Raw genomic sequence first — 22291 nt, 5'->3', positions numbered from 1 at the left:
CCCAAATAGCTGGGATTACAGGCGCCTGCCACCACGCACTGCTAATTTTTGTATTTTTAGTAGAGACAGGGTTTCGCCATATTGGCCAGGCTGGTCTTGAACTCCTAACCTCGTGATCCACCCGCCTTGGCATCCCAAAGTGCTAGGATTACAGATGTGAGCCATTGTAATGGCCCAATGGGTTTACCTTGCTGGCTGTTTAGATAGAGCTGATGTATCAAAACAAAGGAATTGCAATAAAGAGTAATTCATGCAGAGGCAGCCTTGCTAAAGGCTGGAGTTTTATTATTATTCAAATCAGTCTCCTCGATCATTTGGGGATCAGAGTTTGTTTTTTTTGTTTTTCTTTTTTGAGACAGAGTTTTACTCTTGTTGCCCAGGCTGGAGACTGCAATGGCTTGATTTCAGCTCACTGCAACCTGCACCTTCCAGGTTCAAGCAATTCTCCTGCCTCAGCCTTTCAAGTAGCTGGAATTACAGGCATGCACCACCACGCCCGGCTAATTTTTTGTATTTTTAGTAGAGACAGAGTTTCCCGTGTTGGCCAGGCTGGTTTCCAACCCCTGACCTCAGGTAATCCACCCGCCTTGGCCTCCCAAAGTGCTGGGATTATAGGCGTGAGCCTGGCCACTGGAGGGGATCAGAGTTTTTAAGGATAATTTGGTGGGTAGGGGAAGGCCAGTGAGTTGAGAGTGTTGATTGGTTGGGTTGCAGCTGAAATCAGTTCCTGAATGGGGGCTACAAGATCAGTTGAGCCAGTTTATCGATTGGGTGGGGGCAGCTGATCCGTCAAATGCTGGGTCTGCAAAATATCTCAAGCACTGATCTTAGGAGCAATTTAGGGAGGGTCAGAATCTTAAAGCCTCCAGCTGTGACTCCTAAAGCCATAATTTCTAATCTTGTGACTAATGTTTAGTAATACCATCTGGATGAGGAAAAAATATCAAGTATACAAATCATACAAACCTCAATATACATAAATGTAAAGATAGATAAAAACAAAGATATTATAGCTTTTATTCTAAAATTTTAGTCATGAATCTGTAATAAAACTGCTTTATCTCCACTTATATTTTTATCCAAATTGTGTTTCTGACAAAAATTGGACAAGTTAGGGCTACTTGCTCTCATGGCTAGAGCATATATTTTTTTTTTTTTTTTGAGACGGAGTTTCACTCATGTTACCCAGGCTGGAGTGCAATGGCCCGATCTCAGCTCACCACAACCTCCGCCTCCTGGGTTCAGGCAATTCTCCTGCCTCAGCCTCCTGAGTAGCTGAGATTACAGGCATGCACCACCATGCCCAGCTAATTTTTTGTATTTTTAGTAGAGACGGGGTTTCACCGTGCTGACCAGGATGGTCTCGATCTCTTGACCTCGTGATCCACCCGCCTCGGCCTCCCAAAGTGCTGGGATTACAGGCTTGAGCCACCACGCCCAGCCGGCTAGAGCATATTTTAATAATAAAATTTGTGGAAAAGACAGTATCTTTTGGTTGCCAGCTTCCAAATAGTTTCTCCTCCTTTTTTAGACAGAAAAACCAAACTTCTTAACAAAGATCCTGCAGTGTTGAGTTTACTCATTTAGTTAGGAACTTTCCAATTTAGTTTTTGCTTTTAACCAGGTTATTGATTTCAGGGTGGAGCCCAAGCTGACAAATAGGGCAGACAAAGCATTTTCTTTTTTAATTTTTTTTATAAGCAATATGACTTTATTTAGTTACTGGAAACAAAACCCCCCAAATAATGCCTGAACACAAAGGTACATAAAAATGGCCCAAAATAGTTTAAAATATATTTAAACATCATATGTAGTTTCTTCTTTATAACATGAGTGCTTTCATCTGGACACTAGATTACAAAGCATCTCTGATCGTGTTAAGGCAGATGATCAATCTGTGGCTGCATCTGTAACTCCTCCTGGGAAAATGATCCTGTTGGAGTTGGGGGCTCTTCCCAGTTGTTTGGTCAGTTGGCCCAGGAAGGGGCAGCCCCAGAGCTGGCGGGTGGGGAGCCAGGTGCCACCTGTCTTGTCACTGCTCATTCTGCTGGCCCTCTGTGACTGCCGACAGGGAGCCCTGGCCTTTGTTGACATCACTGATGCAAACTCATTGCCTGTCAACTGACTTCTTCCACAGGGTCACCTTATTGTCTCCACCAGAGATGGCCAGGATGTTGGCTGTGATGGACCAGCTCACATGCCACACCACATCATTGAACTTGTGCAGCAATTTGGGGGACCACGTATTGCCTGAGGCATCATCACACGTCCAAATGAACACATGGCTGTCCTGGGAGCAGCTGGTGATGGTGCTGGTGGGCAGGCCGATGTAGGGGGCCCAGGCCACGTCTCGAACCCGGTCACTGTGCGCTTCCAGCTTCTGCTCCTCCTTTCACTGGCCGTCCTCCTGCTCCTTCTGTTGTATCCAAGGGAGTTAGAAGGAAAGCGCCATGCTCTGAGTTCCAAATTAAGAGTCCTTTATGGCCGGGCGCGGTGGCTCAAGCCTGTAATCCCAGCACTTTGGGAGGCCGAGGCGGGTGGATCACGAGGTCAAGAGATCGAGACCATCCTGGTCAACATGGTGAAACCCCGTCTCTACTAAAAATACAAAAAATTAGCTGGGCATGGTGGCGCATGCCTGTAGTCCCAGCTACTCAGGAGGCTGAGGCAGGAGAATTGCCTGAACCCAGGAGGCGGAGGTTGCTGTGAGCCGAGATCGCGCCATTGCACTCCAGCCTGGGTAACGAGCGAGACACCCTGTCAAAAAAAAAAAAAAAAAAGTCCTTTATTAGCCGGCGACTGAGAGATAGCTCAAGCTCAAAATTCTCTCGGCCCTGAGGAAGGGGCTGGATTCCTTTTTATACCTTGCTTAAGGTAGGGGAGAGAGAGCCTCACTGAAGCAGAATTTTCAGAAGCAGAACAAGCAAGTTAGATAAGGAAGCTGGTAACTAGAAGGCAGGAGGTTCTCATGATTGTTGATTACCAAGGAGGGTATACACACGCAGTTCCCATGATTGGGGGTTACCAAGGAGAGTATTGGGTACTTGTCATACAATCAGTCAAGAGGTATTCACAATAGCAAGTGGGCTTGTCAAGCAGGATACGGTTACAAAGGTTATATGTTTCTATAGTTCTGAGTACCACATGACCCAGCACAGTAGCATGACTGAGATATGCACTTAAGGGAGAAATGGTGGGAGGGGTGAGGCAGAGGTTAAGACAGAGTCTGTCTGGCTTTCAGCAAGATGGAGTCTGTCAGGCTAACACAGGGTAGGTTAGCATACTTCCACAGCTTGATGGGGTTGTCACAGCCACCTAATGCAAACTTCTTGATGTAATTGGGTTTCTGCCCCGATGGCTGGTCTATGAGGCTTCCAGGTGCAACAGCAGGGGCCCAGCTGACGGCAATGCAGCCAATGGTGTGAGCATTGTTGATCTTTACTTCCCATTGGCCTTCCCTGGTGTAAGTCAGCAGGGAGATGGCCCCATCCGAGCTCCCACAGGCCAGGATCAGGCTGTAGTCAAGGGGGGCCCAGCACACCGAGTTCACTGAGGAGTTGTGTCCCACATACTCGTGGCTCTTCTCCCAGGTGCCATTCTCCTCTCTCCAGATAATGACTTTCCGGTCATAGGAGCACGATGCCAGGATGTTGCTGTACATGGGGTGAGCCCACACTACTTGCCACAAAGGACCCTCATTACCCCTGAGGCTGGTGATGAGGATCTGCCCTCCATTGTGTACATCAAAGATTTTGATGGACCTGTCTGATGAGCAGGCTGCCAGGCTGGTGACACACTAGTCCATCTGGGCATCATGAATCATGTCCTCATGGGAGGTGTCCACAGTGTTAATTACTGACACCATGACTGAGGCAGTGGTTGCTCCGGGTCTCGGACATGGCAGCTCCCAGCGGTGCCTCAGAACAGCTTCTTTTTTTTTTAAAACGAGGTTTCACCATGTTGACCAGGCTGGTCTTGAACTCCTGACCTCAGATGATCCACTGCCTCAGCCTCCCAAAGTGTTGGGATTACAGGCGTGAGCCACCGCGCCCAGCAAGACAAAACATTTTCTATGTCTAGGCTCAGCATAGATAGCTCTGAGCCAATTTGACTAGGGCATAAATGTGGTTAAAGAAGCAAATCTGATTGACTTGAGGGATTAATTTTTTTTTTTTTGGAGATGGAGTTTTGCTCTTGTTGCCAGGCTCGAGTGCAGTGGTGCAATCTCGGCTCAGGGCAACTTCTACCTCCCGTGTTCAAGCGATTTCTCCTGCTTCAGCCTCCCAAGTGGCTGGGACTACAGGCACGCACCACCACACCTGGCTAATTTTATATTTTTAGTAGAGATGGGGGTTCTCCATGTTGATCAGGCTGCTCTTGAATTTCTAACCTCAGGTGATCTGCCTACCTTGGCCTCCCAAAATGCTGAGATTACAGGCATGAGCCACTGCGCCAGGATGAGGGATTAACTTTTTTTTTTTTTTTAAATGAGGGCTTCACTTTTATAAACACTTTTTCTAAGTTTCCTTTCAACCATGAGGTAGGATGGTAACTAAGTAAACAAGTTAGCAGATTCAATTTTTATTTTTATTTTTTTTCTTTTGAGACAGAGTTTCGCTCTTGTTACCCAGGCTGGAGTGCAATGGCGCAATCTTGGCTCACTGCAACCTCCGCCTCCCGGGTTCAAGCAGTTCTCCTGTCTCAGCCTCTCGAGTAACTGGGACTACAGGCGTGTGCCATCACACCCAGCTAATGTTTTTTTGTATTTTAGCAGAGACGAGGTTTCACTATGTTGGCCAGGATGGTCTCGATCTCTTGACCTTGTGATCCACCCGCCTTGGCCTCCCAAAATGCTGGGATTACAGGTGTGAGCCACCACGCCCGGCCTCATTTGGCTTTTTAGAGGAGACTTTTAGAGAAGCAATTTTTTGAAACCTAAACTCTGGTTAGAGGCTTCAGCATATCGAAAATAGGCATCTCATCTGTTTGTCTAATTTGGGAGTCCTTACTTTCAAATGTGCTTCTTAGATGGATAATCTTGTCTATCTGGAATGTTCTCTATAATGTCCCCTGTAATTCTAAATTGTATTTGATAAAATACCACCACTTTTCAGCCAGGCACAGTCGTTCATGCCTGTAATCCCAGCACTTTGAGAGGGTGAGGCAGGATGATTGCTTGAGCCCAGGAGTTCGAGACCAGCCTGGGCAACACGGTGAGACTCCTCTATCTCTACAAAAAATGTTTTAAAATTAGCCAGGTGTGATGGTGTGCACTTGTGGTCCTAGCTACTCAGGAGTCTGAGGTGGAAGGATCATTTGAGCCTTGGAAGTCAAGGCTGCAGTAAGAGATTATCATGCCACTGCACTCCAGCTTGGGTGACAGAATGAGACTGTTAAAAAAAAAAATCACCATTTTTGTTATAATTTATAGCTTCCAGGGCTATAATTTTTGTACATAGAAAAGGCAGGCATACTGGAAAGTGGAGCACTCAGATGTTTAGCATATTGGGTTTCTCAGATGAGTTGCCTATTTTCTCAGTATGAGAGCTGAAATAAAAGTCTATGAGGTTGGGTCATGTGATGTTTTCCATGTTTCTGGTTGCAAGGAAATCTTCTTAAAGCTCGTGGGTAATCTAGTGGCAAACTAACCTGTTGCATGACCAGCTTATCCTTTTAGTAGTCATATACTTAGGTGGTAGGTGCTCTAACAGCTTTTAGGTGCGCTTCCCATACCCATCAATTAAGTTGTGGTTTGGCACCAAGATTACATGGCCAACATAGCCAATGATCTTTCCCCTCCTTAACGTGCGAGAAAATGAAAGAAAGAGGAGAGAACCCAAATCCCTGTAAATTTCTGAAAAATAATGTCTAACACCCTCTGCAGTAACTGTCACTTGCTGCAGTCACTGTCCGTTTTCTTTAAAACTGTGATTCTTTGGTAGTGATGCATCGGTCACCAGAAGTCCCAGAGGTCATTTGCTCTGCCACAAGGCAACCCTTGGTACCCTAAAGCCAAAATTATCAGGAGCTCAAATACAAAGGGCTGGCCCTGCTAGGAACTAACTCATGACATTGGGAGCACTGTGAGGAAGGCAGGGGACTCTAAAGGAGGAAGTAGCACCTCATCTGCGTCCTTCAAGAGCCTCAGGGTCATCAGCAGTCTTCTTCAAGTCCCTTCATGGTCATCTGAACTGTCAAAACACAAAATTTCAACAAATTTACTCTAAAGATCGAGCTGGTTTTTATTAGCAATTTGTAAATCAGACAGCATTTTATCTAAAGAATAGGTAAGCGCTCTGCTAGGATGGCAAAACAGTAGGTTTTGGTCAGATAGCTAGAGCAAGTGTGAGGAAAAGCATAACAAAGCAGGTTGTTAACATCAGGTTACTTTCCTTGTAAGGGTTAAAGCAGGAGACTTACTTAACATGCCGGTTCAGGTGGACTGGGCCTCTTCTGAATTGGTTGCTGTGAATCTTCTGATTTTAGGAAAAATTGGTCTAATGGGGAATTTTTCTGCTTCCTACAGTTTCAGCTTGATTGCATGACACTTAGCGTAGTGACTCCATTTTGATTTGTTCTGTTGGGGCCTAGTGCAGTAGCTCAGTCCAAAACAACAGCTTCCCATACATTTTATGTAACGCCTTTATAATAAATGGGTAAATGTAAGTAAAGCGTTTCCCTTAATTCTGTGAGCCACTCTAGCAAGTGACTGAACCCAAGAAAGGGGTCATGAAAACCTCTAATCTGTAACTAAATTGGACAGAAGTTGTGAGTAATCTCAGGATCTACTATTTGCAGTTGGCATGTGAACGTGTGGAACTGACTCTTTAATCTGTGCGATCTGATACTATACCTAGTTACTTAGCATCAGAGTTGAGTTTAGCTGTAAGACTCTCAGTTGGTGTCTTCAGAAAATTGGAGAATTGCTTGATGTGGAGAAAAATCCTTACACATTTGATCACTGGAATATTTTATGTTGAGTATGAGTATAGAGAAAAATAATTTGCTTTTCCTATACAGTAGCCCACAGGCCCACTAAGATCTGTTTTCTGCCCTTCATCAGACCTGGGCTTGGAAAACACTCTGCCATGGTTCACTTGATTTTCCAAAATTTGGCCTGTGGACTTTCAGGGTCCCCATCACGCTCTGTTGTAAGCACTTATTTCCTTTTCATGCCACCAACAGACTGAAAGCTTCTTAAAACTAGAAACCAGGCTTTATTCAGCTTTTTATCCTCTTAACCTAGCCCAGGGCCTGGCACACAGTCTGTGTTTAACAATGCTTGACTGTCAGTTCTACCATGGTGGCTACATAGCTCTCTCTGGATGCTTTTCTCCAGGAGAAACGCAGCATTACCTTTCTCTACCTGGTTGAAATGTCACCTCCTGCAGAAGCTTCCCCAGACCCTAAAATCAAACGGTATGTCTCACCTTGTGTGCAGTTCCCTCTCATCTCAAGAAGCTCAGTTTGGCACGGATTTCAAAGAGCAAACTAACATGTACAAGGCACTGCTGTGCTAGGAAAAATTGTAAGAGACTTTTAAATGGGCAAAGAATTACTGGGTGTCCTTTAAATGGAATGGTGTGTGTTATTTAGAGTTCCAGGTTATCTGATTCTATGCTGCAAAAGTGCTGGACTGTTTTACAACTCTGTAGAAATGGAAGTTAATGGGGAGGGCAGATGACGGACAGATGTTTTCTGTCTAGAGCCCAATGCAGGTTATAAATAATGTCTCTTCATGGCAATCCAAATAAATTAATTTTGTCCAGTACAGAACAAATCTTTGTTAAGTGTAACTGCCAAAGGGGTTCACCTTGCCTGCTGCCTAGACAGAACAAATTCATCAAGACAGGGGAATTGAAATAGAGAGTAATTCACGCAGAGCTGGCTGTGCTGGAGACTGAAGTTACATTATTACTCAAATCAGTCTCCCCAAGCATTCAGGAAGCAGAATTTTTATTTATTTATTTATTGAGATGGAGTCTCCCTCTGTCACCCAGGCTGGAGTGCAGTGGCGCGATGTCAGCTCCCTGCAACCTCTGCTTCCTGGGTTCAAGTGATTCTCCTGCCTCAGCCTCCCTAGTAGCTGGGACTACAGGTGTGTACCACCACACCCGGCTAATTTTTGTATTTTTAGTAGAGACAAGGTTTCACCATATTGGTCAGGCTCGAACTCCTGACCTTGTGATCCACCCGCCTCAGCCTCCCAAAGTGTTGGGATTACAGGTGTGAGCCACCTTGCCTGGCCGCAGAATAATTATTATTATTTGAGACAGAGTTTTGCTCTTGTCACCCAGACTGGAGTGCAATGGCATGATCTCGGCTCACCACAACCTCCACCTGCCAGGTTCAAGCCATTTTCCTGCCTTAGCCTCCCAAGTAGCTGCGATTACAGGCATGTGCCACCACACTTGGCTAATTTTGTAATTTTAGAAGAGACAGGGTTTCTTCATGTTGATCAGGCTGGTCTCGAACTCCTGACCTCAGTTGATCCGCTCACCTTGGCCTCCCTAAATGCTGGGATTACAGGCGTGAGCCACTCTGTAATCTGGCTAATGTTAGTCCTACAAAGGCAGTCTAGTCCCCAGGCAAGAAGGAGGTCTACTTTGGGAAAGGGCTGTCTTTGTTTAAACTATAAACTAAGTTTCTCCCACAGTTAGTTTGGCCTACACCCAGGAATGAACAAGGACAGCTTGGAGGTTAGAAGCAAAATGGAGTCTGTTAAGTGAGATCTCTTTCACTGTCTCAGTCATAATATTGCAAAGGCAGTTTTATAAGTACAACTCCATTTGAAACAGTTAAAATCCTGCTAGTTTCCTCCTTAATTCATGATTTAAATAAACGTATGTTCATTCTCTATCTGTATGAGCCATGCTTTTACCATTTTGAAAACTATCCTTTAGCAGTAGTATCTATGAAAGAGAGAGCAATAATTAATACATAGTAAGCATTTATTCCATGTCAGGCACTATGCTAAGGGTTTTATAGATTGCACTTTATTTAATCCTTATGGTGACTCTGTAAGTTAAGTTCTATTCTTAGTTCCATTTTACTGATGTGGAAACCAAGGCCTAGAGGCTAAGTAACTTGCCTAATGACCCAGAGCTAGTAAGTGGCCTATCTGAGATTTGAGACCTGAGATTTGAAAGATTTGCACTGTAATTGCACTTCCGCCATGAGGGCAATTGAAATAAAATTGTGGGGCTGGGCATGGTGGCTCAATCCCAGCACTTTGGGAGGTTGAGGCAGGCGGATCACCAGGTCAGGAGTTTGAGACCAGCCTGGCCAACATGGTGAAACCCCGTGTCTACTAAAAATACAAAAAAAAAAAAAAAAAAAAGAAAGAAATAGCCAAGGTGGTGGCTCACGCCTGTAATCCCAACTACTCGGGAGGCTGAGGCAGGAGAATTGCTTGAACTGGGGAGGTTGCAGTGAGCCAAGAGCCAAGATCTTGCTGCTGTACTTCAGCCTGAGCAAAAGAGCAAGACTATCTCGGGCCAAATAAAAAAGAAAGAGGAAGGAAGGAGGGAGGGAGGGAGGGAGAGAGGGAAGAAAGGGAAGAAGGAAGGAAGGAAGAAGGAAGGAAGGAAGGAAGGAAGGAAGGAAGGAAGAAGGAAGGAAGGAAGAAGGAAGGAAGGAAGGACGGACAGACATTGTGGAATCAGGTAAGGCTTCCTGGAGGAGGAACAGGAACCAAATTTCAAAGGATAAGGAGGTGGTGCAGAGGGGAAAAAAGGAAGGAGCTTCCAGGTCAGATCAGCACTAAGAAATTCAGTTGGCCTGGAGAGCAGGGTGTGGGCTGAGGCCTGGTAAGAGATAAGGCTGAGGCAAACTGATCAAGGAGAGCCCTGTGAGTCCAGAAGTCCAGGAGTTTGAACTTTATTCTCAAACTACAGGATTTTAAGCAGAAAAAAATGACATGATTAGATTGAGTTTTATTATTTTTATCTTTATTGCTTTTGTTTGTAGTTATAAAAGAGTATAGGCTTTTTTTTTTTTTTTTAAATTGAAAAAAAAGCGCTGAGAGATTTGGCCCTTAAAATTATTTTGGCAGCACTATTGATGCTGGATCCAAAGTGGTGAGTGGGAAGATTTAGGGAGGGCCGGGTGAGGTGGCTCACGCCTATAATCCCAGCACTTTGGGAGGCCAAGGCAGGCGGATCACGAGTTAGGAGTCCAAGACCAGCCTGACCAACATGGTGAAACCCCCGTCTCTACTCAGAGTACAAAAATTAGCCGCCAGGCATGGTGGCACACGCCTGTAATCCCAGCTACTAGGGAGGCTGAGGCAGATAACTGCTTGAACCCGGGAGGCAGAGGTTGCAGTGAGGTGAGATTGTGACATTGCACTCTACCCTGGATGACAGAGCAAGATTCCATCTCAAAAAAAAAAAAGTCAGGAAAGCTGTTGGAAACTAAGCCAAAAGCAAGGAAAAAGAAGAGGAGATAGAAAGGAGAAACAGTAAACTAGATGAATCTACAGGATTTGGCAACAGTGGCATGTCGCGGGGTAGGAGAGTGGGAAGGAGGGGCTGGTGCACAGGGAGAGCCCCCTCAAAGCGCCTAGCTCAGAAAACCTTCTACTGCAGGCCTGGTTACTCATTCTTAGCAGTGAAAAGCGTTGATATCTAAAATTTGTACAACTCCCATTCTAAAAAGCATATACAAATAGAGACTGAGCAAAAGCGCCCAGGCCCTTTTTTTTTGGCCTCAGGGTGGTTAAAAGAGAAAAAAAAAAAGAAAAAAAAAGCAGTGTGGAGAGAGGAAAAGAAAGATAAATCACAAAAACTACAAGCATTATAAACCTTCTGTTGATAATTACGCACATACAGATTGTCAGCACACCAGGTGACTTTTAATCCCGGTCCAATTCTCCTCCTGGCCCTCTTAATGGCTTCTGGCCACTTCCTCTTGGGATCTGGCCAGAGTAAGCTCAGGAAATGCAAAGTTTTAATTCTGGAATCAGTAAAGCATATTAGGAAAGGAAATCCACAAGTGAAAAAAAGACCATGCATTTCAAAGCTAAGGGACAGAATTACAGATTGTGAATTTGTGGGGACACGAACCATTGTACTCACTCTGGTGCAGAACTCAGGGATTGGTTTGGCTATTATTCACCTTCGGGTTCAGTCGGGATTTGGTCTCTTCCATTCTTGTATGATTCCAAAGCTTCCATCCAGCACAACCTTCAGCTCTAGGAGCTAAGCTGTCTGTAGTCCCGCTTTGTGCTTCCTGACAGCAAGGGGGATGAGCCAACAAGATGAAGGCCCAGATAAACAGTATTTTTAATTATACTCACTTCCCTAGGATTTTGCAGGATCAGATGATAGAATATATTTGAAAGGCCTTTGTACAATTGGATGAGCTATACAATCACCAGCTGTTCTTTATTCATTGTTCTGGTTGATGACCTAACTGATACTTGCTATACTGCCTTGCAGAATGTTCAAGCAGATTCAGATTTTTACAATGACTATGCACTAATATATTAATATGACTATGCACTCAGCAGTGTACTGTGTACTTTCACACTTAATCCTCACAATAATTTTATCATGTTTATCAAAGATCAGATGGATTAACTTGCTCAAAAATATACTTTTTGATCTTTTTGTGCTCTCTCAAGATTGGATTAGAGGTTTCTCCATGTATTACCCCACCACAGTTACTACATATCTTCCCCACTAGACTAGAAGCTGTGGATGCTAAGAACTATATTTTGTTCACTGCCATATGCCCTCTATCTAGCTAATGGAGCCAGGCACATAGAAGATGCTACAAAAAAAAATATTTTGGATGAATGAATGAATGAAGGCTGATTTTATATCCATTGCTCTATTCTGAAAACTGCTTTCTTTATAACTTACTGTTCGTCATCTATTTTCCCCTACTAGAATGTAAGATGCCTATGAAAACATATTATTGCATTTTGTTCACTGCTGGATTCTCAAAGCCTGGGACAATGCCTGGGATATACTATGTGTCCAATAAGTACCTGTTGGTGAATGAACAAATGATAGCCATGTGGACAAGCAAATTATACCTCTTTTGTGCCCTCACTGTATTTCTTCTTTCTGATGCTGATCTCAGTAAGATAATGCTCAAGAACAATCCAACACTGTTACGTGGGTAAGTGGCTGAGAGTGGAATGCTCTGGCTTTCTGAGGTAAATATTCACTAGCAGCTGAATGCTTATCAGAGAACCACAGGAATGCTGTCTCCAACAGCACTGCCTGCAGGAAGGAGGCACTGGTGGCCTGTGGACTCTACACTTCATAGCTTTGGTCCTGCACCAGCAAAATAGTGATGCAAGACCATCGTGCTCTTGAGTTCTGTCATACTCATCTCTTTCACCAGGATGCAACTCTTGAGAAGCAGAAAAAGTAGCTGGCTTGTAATAACCATTAGCTTGATTTTCTTAGGAATCAAGGGTCTCTTGCCAGAATTCTTCTAGATCAAATGCATAGTTTTTGCTTTCTGTAAACCAGTATTATGTGGTCCATTGTTTTTTCTTTTCTTTTTTTTTTTTTTTGAAACAGAGTCTCGCTTTGTAGCCAGGTTTCACCATGTTGGCCAGGATGGTCTCGATCTCTTGACCTCGTGATCCACCCGCCTCGGCCTCCCAAAGTGCTGGGTTCATAGGCGTGAGCCACCGCGCCCGGCCCATTGTTTTCTTTTAGTATAAAAGTAACCATCATATTAAGAAAATTTCGAATATGGAAAAAACAGAAAAAGTCACCTCTAATTTTACCACACTCACAAAATTATGATTGGTATATATGTGCATTTTCTTTTTCCCTGTGCTTGTGTATATATGTATTAGGCATATTTATGTACACATATCATACTAGTTTTTTTTTTTTTTTTTGAGACGACGTTTTGCTTTTGTTGCCCTGGCTGGAGTGCAATGGTGTGATCTTGGCTCAACCTCTGCCTCCCGGGTTCAAGTGATTCTCTTGCCTCAGCCTCCCGAGTAGCTGGGATGACAAGCATGCACCACCATGACCAGCTAATTTTGCATTTTTAGTAGAGATGGGGTTTCTCCATGTTGGTCAGAAGTCTCAAACTCCTGATTTCGGGTGATCTGCCTGTCTCAGCCTCCCAAAGTGCTGGGATTACAGGTGTGAGCCGCCTTGTCCGGCCCAGTATATGTTTTTTCACTCAACATCATGCCATATTTGTATCACAGGGACTTCGTAACCATCCATCTAACTACTTATTGAGGCAAGGTGCAGTGGCTTATGCCTGCAATCCCAACACTTTGAAAGGTTCGGGCAAGAGGACGGCTTGAACTCAAGAGTTGGAGGCCAGCTTAAGCAACATAGTGAGATCCATCCATAAAAGTTATAGTTCTGAGGTCAGGAGTTTGAAATCAGCCTGGCCAACATGGTGAAACCTGTCTCTACTAAAAAAGTACAAAAATTAGCCACGTGTGGTGGCACGTTCCTGTAATCCCAGCTACTCCAGAGGCTGAGGCCTTTTTCTCCCTCTAAGCATGAACTTTTTATGGTCAAGTGATAACCTTCTTGACAACCCTAGGGGTTGGTACTAATTATTATTAACACGTTTTATTAGAAAAAAACCCTGACGCTTAGGGAGGGTAAGTAACTTGTCTGAGCCTCAATTTGAACCCAGGGAGCACCCCTTGTTAACCAGCCAGTAAGATGTGATTCCTTTTGCTATCTATCTCCTCTGGGCAAGTCAAGAGTAAAAGCAAAGAGTAAATATACTGATGCTTTTCAGCTGAGGAGAAAGATATTCTATGCCCTACTGCTTCCAACTGCTCACATTTGAATGGCTTTGCCACAGTGGCCCAGGGAGGAAAAAAGGATGACTGAATCTAAAACCCTAAAGCTAGAACACATTTCAGGTAGTGATGTATGTGAACTGCCACCCCTCCCTGCCCAGATTCTTTTAAAGTCTGAAGCAACTTGGCTAGATTGCTCATTTAGGCAAGCCAAGCAAGCTTGGGTTGTCATTTCCCATCATGTGCTGAAAGAATGGTCATAATTACACAAGTCTATCATTAACCTCTTTCATCATGTCTTCTAAGCAGTGCCTGATGTGATTATTAAAACAAGCCATGTTGGCCGGGCGATGTAGCTCATGCCTGTAATCCCAGCACTTTGGGAGGCTGAGGCAGGCGGATCACGAGGTCAGGAGATCGAGACCAGCCTGGTCAACAAGGTGAAACGCTGTCTCTACTAAAAATACAAAAATTAGCCAGGCGTGGTGGCAGGCGCCTGTAATCCCAGCTACTCGGGAGGCTGAGGCACGAGAATGCTTCAACCCAGGAGATGGAGATTGCAGTGAGCCAAGATTGTGCCACTGCACTCCAGCCTGAGCAACAGAGTAAGACTTTGTCTTGAGAAAAGAAAAAAAAAAGATGAGGAAAGGTTAATAGTAAACGTTCACGTTTGCAGCGTGGTTTTTGTTGTTTTCTTTTTCTTTTTGTTTTTTGAGTTGGAGTCTTGCTCTGTCACCCAGGTTGGAGTGCAATGGTGCCCTTTCGGCTCACTTTAACCTCTGCTTCCCGGGTTTGAGTGATTCTCCTGCCTCAGCCTCCTGAGTAGCTGGGATTATAGGCATGTGCCACCACACCCAGCTAATTTTTGTATTTTTAGTAGAGACACGGTTTCACCAACGTTGGCCAGGATAGTCTTATCTCTTGACCTCGTGATCAGCCCACCTCGGTCCCCCAAAGTGCTGGGATTACAGACGTGAGCCACTGCACCCAGTCGTCCTTTCCTCATCCAAGCAAAACATTTAAAAATGTTTTATTGCTAAAAAATGCTAAAAAGTGAGGGGATGGTGGTGAGGGGCATAGCTGCACTGACAATTAGACTTACTATACTGTGAACCATTTCCCAGGGAAGGTAAAACCCGGACGTTTAGGTTTTTCATACAAACATGCAACCAATATCCAATGATTGTCTCTATTCTCGGTATTGCAGAGAGTGTGGGACAGAGAAAGGAAAAGATAAGCAGGTGCTTTATTTATACATCTATTTTCCCAAAGCAGCCACTGAAACCATGTTAACTGAAATAAAACATCAAGTGCAGTCAGTCTGCAAATGGAGTAAAGGAACACACTAGATCAGAAAGCCCAGGTGCTTCCAGTGTTGACCTGCAACACAGAGATGCTAAGCTGATTGCTAATAAGGAGGAAATATACAGTGGTCTATTAAGTGTGCAATAGTATTATGTCCAAAGATACCTTTTTTTTTTGAGACGAAGTCTCGCTCTGTCATCCACGCTGGAGTGCAGCGGCACAATCTTGGTTCACTGCAACCTCCGCCTCCTGGGTTCGAGCAATGCTCCTGTCTCAGCCTCCCATGTAGCTGGGATTACAGAGGCCTGCCATCATGCCTGGCTACTTTTTGCATTTTTAGTAGAGATGGGTATCGCCATTTTGGCCAGGTTGGTTTCAAACTCCTGACCTCATGCCATCTGCCCGCCTTGGCCTCCCAAACTGTTGGGATTACAGGCATGAGCCACTGCACGTGGTTGAAAAATACTCATATATATTCCTTAATTTAAAAATGTTTTATTGCTAAAAAATGCTAAAAAGTGAGCACATGCTGTTTGAAAAATGGTACCAAAACCAAATTAGTAAATTAAAAAAAAAAGTTTTAAAAAGCAGTATCTCTGAAGCCCAATAAAATGAGGAATACCTGGCACTAACTTTTTTTTTTTTTTTTTTTTTTTTGAGATGGGGTCTTGTTCTTTCGCCCAGGCTGAAATGCAGTTAACTTGGCTCACTGCAACCTCTGTCTCCTGGGTCCAAGTGATTCTCCTACCTCAGCCTCCCGAGTAGCTGGGACTATAGGTGTGCACCACCATGCCCATGTAATTTTTGTATTTTTAGTAGAGATGGGTTTCACTATATTGACCGAGTGGGTCTCGAACTCCTGACCTCAAGTGATCCACCCACCTTGGCCTCCCAAAGTGCTGGGATTACAGGCCTTATTAATTTTTGCTTCTGAATACAGCAACTTCAGAACCCTTCTGATAAGTGATGGTTAATCTGCATCACAAACCCTCACTCCACTAACAAGAGTTAACCATTGAACAGAGATTAAACAGAGTGCTGTGTGGATGTAACTGCAGCAATAAAGATTAGGGAAGATGATTCTTTACACTTGCTTTACTTTTATTTTTTAGATTTCCTTTACTTACATTCCTGATTCCCTCACCAACAGTAATCCTCATTTTTATAGAAGGGAAGAGAGGTACACAGAGGTTATAGACTTGGATCCAAAGAAAATGACCGAGTCCAAACTGGGGCCAAGCCTGCCAATACTCTCAGCAGGAGTTTTCTCCTCTAACACTCTTCCTCTATTTGCCATGATGCTCCATACAAAGGGAGTTTTTCATTGTTTCCTTAAGGTTAACTGCTTTGGATGCTCTCAGTTCAAATAAGATGGTTTTAAAATTCCCCTCCTTGCATTACAGCAAAGAAGAGGAAAGGAGAAATTCAAATTAAAACAAATCATATATACAAATATCAAGGTTCATAAGCTGGATGATTTAATTCAATCAATTTAACAAGGCCCAAAGTGAAACATGGTAATGAAAATGAAGACACAGCAATATTTTCCTCAAGAAAATAGACATCTGGAAGAAAAAATATTTCTTAAAAAAAGTTTATTTGGAAAAGTCAGCCTCTTACACAAGGTTTTGTATCTATACTTTTACTCTGTCAATTACAGTGGTATTTTAAATGCATTGAATATAATTCATTGAATATATCTTTCTGCCTCGATTTAAGTGATATAAGGTTTAAAAAATATTTACAGTTTTCATTCTGGTCCATCTTCCCTCCTTATCCTTATACTGAACCCATTTCTCTGCTTTTCAGGTAAATGAAAATGGACACAAAATTTTTAGGTTTGTGTGGAGAGTAAGAATGCATCCAATAATTCTAAGCATAACAATTTTCTTTAAGGCTTCTCTGAAAAAAGAGAAGGAATCACTTATTAAAACTAAGCACACTTAGCAACTTCTCTCCCAATTTTATCTTTATTGGTTTGCCTGGTGCCAAATTTTTCTGGCCCTTATAAATTTGCAAACATAAAAAAAAAAAAAGAAAAAAAAAAACCCCGACACCAAACACATACACCTATCTCACACACAGCTCTAAGCTAGAAGCAGATATAAATGGGACCACTGTGAATCAAAGGGGAAAAATTCCAGGAAAAAAAAATTCCAATAGTCTCACAGTTTAACTGAGGTTTTGGAAAAACCTAAGTGAATTCAGCTGATGTTTGAAATATCTGTCTATATTTAATTAGATGTGTTGTATTTACCAAGGAGGCACAAATATGTAGCTTTGTAGATTTTAATACTAACTTTTCCAGTGAGAAAAATAATACCAGGTGATTTCAAAAAGAACAATGATCTATAACCACTCACAGTGCATCTTTGAACAGGGGAGAAAAAGTAGCTAATTTAATGAAAACAGCCTTTAAGCACTTTACTTGGCTTCTAATAAGCATCCTAAGAAAAGGTACCTGAGAGGGGTTGACAAGTAGACCGTGTCTAGAACAGCCAAGATGTTTCCAAAGTTTTACGCTTTGAATTCCTAAATACATAGCTAGCAGAAACATATGCCAAAAATCTACTGATGCTAGGAAAATATTTTTGTCAGCATTTTATAAAATCTCTTAACTTTCAACCAATATTTCTGTTCATAAATCTTCCAGTGAAAATGTCTGAAATATATTACATATAACAATGAAGCAAGATTAACTTTAAATTTTAGATTTGCCTCAAACAAGTTAGTTGTTACTTTTCCTTTTAACACAACACTCAAAATAGATGAATTCAGCAAAAATGGTTTAAGAAGTTAAGGCTCTCTAAAGACTAAAACTTAAGGCACATACTATAATCTTTATGACACTGTTAAAAGCTAAGACTAAAACAAAACAAAACAAAATGAAACCTACTTCTTTCCCGTATCCTTTGCCACCAACCACTCCCTCCTCAAAGCTTATGGCATTTTAAATTCAGGCTGTTGGTAAGGAGTGAAACAAAAATCCCATAAATGAACAACTGGTATGATTTCCACGCAAATGTCCACTATTTGCATTGAGCACCACTGGTAGATTACAGGCCAGTAGAATATTTTCAGATATCCTGGGTCATGAACTGTTCCATTTACCCTTCAGCTCCGTGGATTCAGACTGGACTTTCCTCCTCCTTGGGGCCTCCTTCTGTGCCTTTCTGGCCCGGAGATTCTGCTAGTTTGGTAACTTCCTTTGGCTTCTCAGAAACATCTATACTGGTGTCTCCCTCTTTACTTTTCTTTTTCTGCTTTTCTGCCTTCTGTTCTTTTGCCAAAAGTCGGTAATTGATGGACATGCCAATGAAGAGATAGATACCTGCAATAATCAGGACTATGCCACATGCCCAGTATGTGTATTTGTAGTCTCCATACTTGTCATTGAGCTTACCTAAACATGTAAAACAACAAAAAAAGTTATGTTACTCTTATAGGTTTCCCCCCCCCACCGCCCAAGCAAAGCTTAAGGATCCATTCAGAAAGATGTCAATCCAATCTTTAAAGAGTCTCAAAATGATGAATTAGTATAAGGAATTGCTAAAAATTTTCTGATCCTCTGTTTATAATGTCTCATTGTTTTTAAGTGGCCTTTGCATATTCCATTATTTTCAATAACTTGAAAATAGTTAACTCTTGGCAAACTGGAATTGGAAGAGACACAGGGATCACCTAGAGTCAATTCTTTTAATACACTGTAGAAATAACTGTTGCTAAAAGAGGCTTGCGAGTCTTGCCCAATGCCATAGTGCCATTTACCCAGGCCAATGCTCTTTCTCTCTTAGCATTTCCCAGACTATTCCTGTGAACACTTGTCCAGTGCTAAAAATTTAACAGCAATATCTCACAGCCATTCTAAGTGCTTAATCCTTATAACAGGCAGATTCTACTATCATCCTCATTGGACAGATTTAAAAACTAAATTAGAGATGTTAGCTAATTTGTCCATGGTCACAAAACTAATAAGTGAAATGGCTTTAAGCCTAGAAAGTCTGACTGCACCCTTAACCATGTGCTACAAGGATACTGCTCTACTGTTTCAAAGGTCAAAGGAATTGGTAAATGGTGTATTATTTTCTCATAAAGGCTTTGTGAGGTCTGGGAGTAAAGAACCCTATTTAACTTAATGTTTCCAAATTTTATGTTGGTCATGAAACTTTTATTGTAAAATTTATTAGCATCTCATTGAACTGCTATGTCTGGGAAAATCCTACTTTACACTTAAACAGGACTTAACACAACCAATTGAGTTATGATTCCATATGGCTTTCTAACTCAGGGCATCATTCATTCAGCAATATTTATTGAACCTTTATCATATATCAGGCACGGGCTCAGCTAGGCCTTGAAGATAAGGGCGAGCAGAGTAGATAACATCCATGGATATACAAAACAATAAGGACAGTCTCCGGTACACTGTGAGCTTACATGGCAGTTATTATTATACTAATGCTACTGGAATAACCTTTTTTTCCCTTGCTTTTTGTGTGTTTTTCCAAAATTCATGGGGTGGGTGTGGTGGCTCATGCTTGTAATCCCAGCACTTTGGGAGGCCAAGGCGGGTGATCATCTGAGGTCAGGAGTTAGAGATCAGCCTGGGCAACATAGCAAAACCCATCTCTACTAAAAACATAAAAATCTGCTGGGCATGGTGTCACACACCTGTAATTTCAGCTACCGGGAGGCTGAGGTTGCAATGAGCTGAAATTGTGCCACTGCGTTCTAGCCTGGGCAACAGAGCGAGACACTGTCTCAAAAAAGGAAAAAACACTGACAATTCTAACAATATCTGATCCACCTTTTGGCTTGATGGTTTAATTTAATTAGATTCTGTATTTGAGCACTTATGCTGTGCCAAGCATTGTACCAGCACCAAGGGTACAGAAATGAGAAAGACTTGCTCTTACTCAAATAGCTCCTTAATGTTTGCTTTCTGTCAGCTTTCCCATCTTATGTGCTTGTTTTACAACAGAGCCGCATTAGTAAGGAGACATACTATACCTAAAAGTGGTGGCCCCAGGAGGACAGGACAGCATTCCACAATGGTCACCAATCCCACAGCGCTGGAGAACCTCTGGGGTCCGACAAGGTCCATCAGTGTTTCAAACAATACGGAGCTGAGCCACCCAAAGGCAAATCCAAAGAATCCCGCATAGACACATAATCCAACATAGGTAGTGGATAAAGGTGCTAGCATATGACACACTCCATTTGCAATAATGGAAGCTGCAAAGAAATACTGAATTCGAGGTCTTACTAGCTTTGTGTTTGCTAAAAGTCCCATAGATGGTCTGGCTACCATGTCAACAAAAGCCAGAACGGGAAGAAGGAAGGCAGACTGCTCTCTAGAATAGTGCTGACTCTTCCCATAACTATTAAGATAGACCAAAGGTGCAAAGAGTCCAAAAAACATGATCACATTTCCAGAGAGGTAGAGCAAAAAGCCTCTGTGGGTGAATAGGGTTAAGTCCATGAACTGATTAATTGTTTGGAAGACGGATCGTTTCTCCTTTTTGGGGTGTCCTCCAATGAGATCTCTATTTGTATCGCCCTGTTCTTTTTTTGCATCAGATTTTCCAGCTTTCTGGTGGGATTCTTTAGGCTTATCTTTCCCTGCCTTGGTTGGCTTGGGTCCAATTGGTCGCATGAGGGCTCCAGCTACACAGCAGTTTAGTAGTAAGCCCCCAAGAATCAGAAAGCTTCCTCTCCAGCCAAAGAGACCGAAGAAAACCTCATTGAGGGGGGCCAGGGTAGAGAGGAACACAGGGCTGCCTGCCATTGCCAGTCCGTTGGCTAATGGTCGCTTCTTGTAGAAATACTTCCCAATCATGGTCAGAGCTGGATTCAAGTTGAAGGCAAGCCCAAGACCTGTGAAAAGGAAAAATCAATAAATACATAATAAGAGATATAAATAATGGAAAGAATAGGAGATAAAAATCCTCATTACTAGAGGACATGTTATGTAGTGGTTTAATGTGAGTTCTAAAACAGAAATGGGTTCAAATCTCACTATCAGTGCTTACTGGCTGCATAATCTCGGATATGATACCCTCCTATGACTGCTTCCTAATATGTAAAACGGACACAGGGCATTGCTGTGAGGAAGAAAAGATTTGTTAAATACTTAGTACAGTGCCCAGCATGTAGTAAACACCCAATACATGTGATTTTTATTATTGTTGTTTTTATTATTTGAAGGTGAAAATTGTCTATTTTGTCAAATCTAACAAAATCACCTGAAGGATTATTATAACCATATAAAATCATTAAGTCTACAGTAGAGATAAAACAAATTTACACTAGAAATTGCAGTGGTTCATACCTATAATCCCAGTGCTTTGGGACGCCGAGGAAGGAGGACTGATTAAGGCCAAAAGTTCAAGACCAACCTGGGCAACATAGCAAGACCGGTCTCTAAAAAAGTAATTCAAAAACTAGCCGGGTGTGGCAGTATGTGCCTGTATTTCTAGCTACTTGGGTGGCTGAAGCTGGAGTACCACTTGAACCTAGGAGTTTGAGGCTACTGTGAGCTATGATCATATAACAGCACTCCAGCCTGGGCTATGGCACAAGAACCTGTCTCAAAAACAAAAAAGAAAGCAGGAACATAGAATGCAAAATGATCTCTTTCACTATGGCACCAAAAACCTAAAAACAGGCAATTTCTAATATTCAAATTATGAAACTTTTTTAAGAGATCAGAGAATTTAAAATACACACAAAGTTTTGGGAAAATAAAACACAACATTATTAAGATGTCAAGGTTCCTGAAATGAATATACTAATTTAATGCAATCCAATGAAAATGTGGGTGAATTTTATTGTTCAGATTAAGGTAAAATGATTCTAAAAGATACTTAGAGTGCTCACTTTAGCAGCACATATATTAAAATTGGAATGATACAGAGAAGATCAGCATGGCCCCTGCGCAAGGATGACACGCAAATTCGTGAATTGTCCCATATTTAAAAAAAAAAAAAAAAGATACTTAGAGAACACATACAGAGCTACTATGAAATTTTTGGTGGTGCAGAGGAAAAAGTGGGACCAACCAGAATAAATTTTTAAATGGCTTTACAAAACTATAATCATTAGAACAGTGTGGCCCTATTTCAGGAATCAGTAAACACTTATCAGTGCAAGTCTAGAAATACTACAAAAAGTCCAGGAACAGAGTTGAAATATATAGAAACATTTAATGTAAGATAATGACATGGAAAGATGTTCATT

At 42.4% G+C, this 22291-nt stretch overlaps 1 protein-coding gene, 1 non-coding gene and 1 pseudogene across 4 annotated transcripts in view; 1 reads left to right on the top strand and 2 right to left on the bottom strand.

Annotated features, from left to right (window-relative positions):
• Positions 1 to 1688: 1688 nt before the first annotated feature.
• On the bottom strand, positions 1689 to 3918 carry LOC116531086 (annotated as a pseudogene). The gene is made up of 2 exons (XR_004260261.1): positions 3281 to 3918; positions 1689 to 2410 (listed from the first exon to the last, which is right to left on the bottom strand). The product of XR_004260261.1 is annotated as a protein SEC13 homolog (transcript).
• Positions 3919 to 16630: 12712 nt separating this feature from the next.
• SLC16A1 (solute carrier family 16 member 1) overlaps positions 16631 to 22291 on the bottom strand; it is a 38974-nt gene continuing 33313 nt past the window's right edge. The window contains exons 4-5 of one of the 2 annotated variants that reach the window (XM_032249728.1): positions 20063 to 20929; positions 16631 to 18455 (exon numbers count right to left, since the gene is read on the bottom strand). In XM_032249728.1, coding sequence (XP_032105619.1) covers positions 18181 to 18455; positions 20063 to 20929 — 1142 coding nt within the window. In that variant the 3' untranslated portion in view covers positions 16631 to 18180. The remainder of the gene's footprint in view (positions 18456 to 20062; positions 20930 to 22291) is intronic. The other variant, XM_032249729.1, reaches the window with a different exon arrangement.
• On the top strand, positions 21924 to 22030 carry LOC116531233. Its single transcript, XR_004260323.1, has one exon. It is a non-coding gene; the product is annotated as a U6 spliceosomal RNA (small nuclear RNA).

This window comes from Sapajus apella, unplaced genomic scaffold (genome assembly GCF_009761245.1).
Source record: "Sapajus apella isolate SASKATOON/1434 unplaced genomic scaffold, GSC_monkey_1.0 scaffold69, whole genome shotgun sequence".
In the NCBI taxonomy this organism is placed as follows: Eukaryota; Metazoa; Chordata; class Mammalia; order Primates; family Cebidae; genus Sapajus; species Sapajus apella.
Note: the sequence above shows the minus strand (reverse complement) of the source record. Positions and strands in the feature narration are given on the sequence as shown.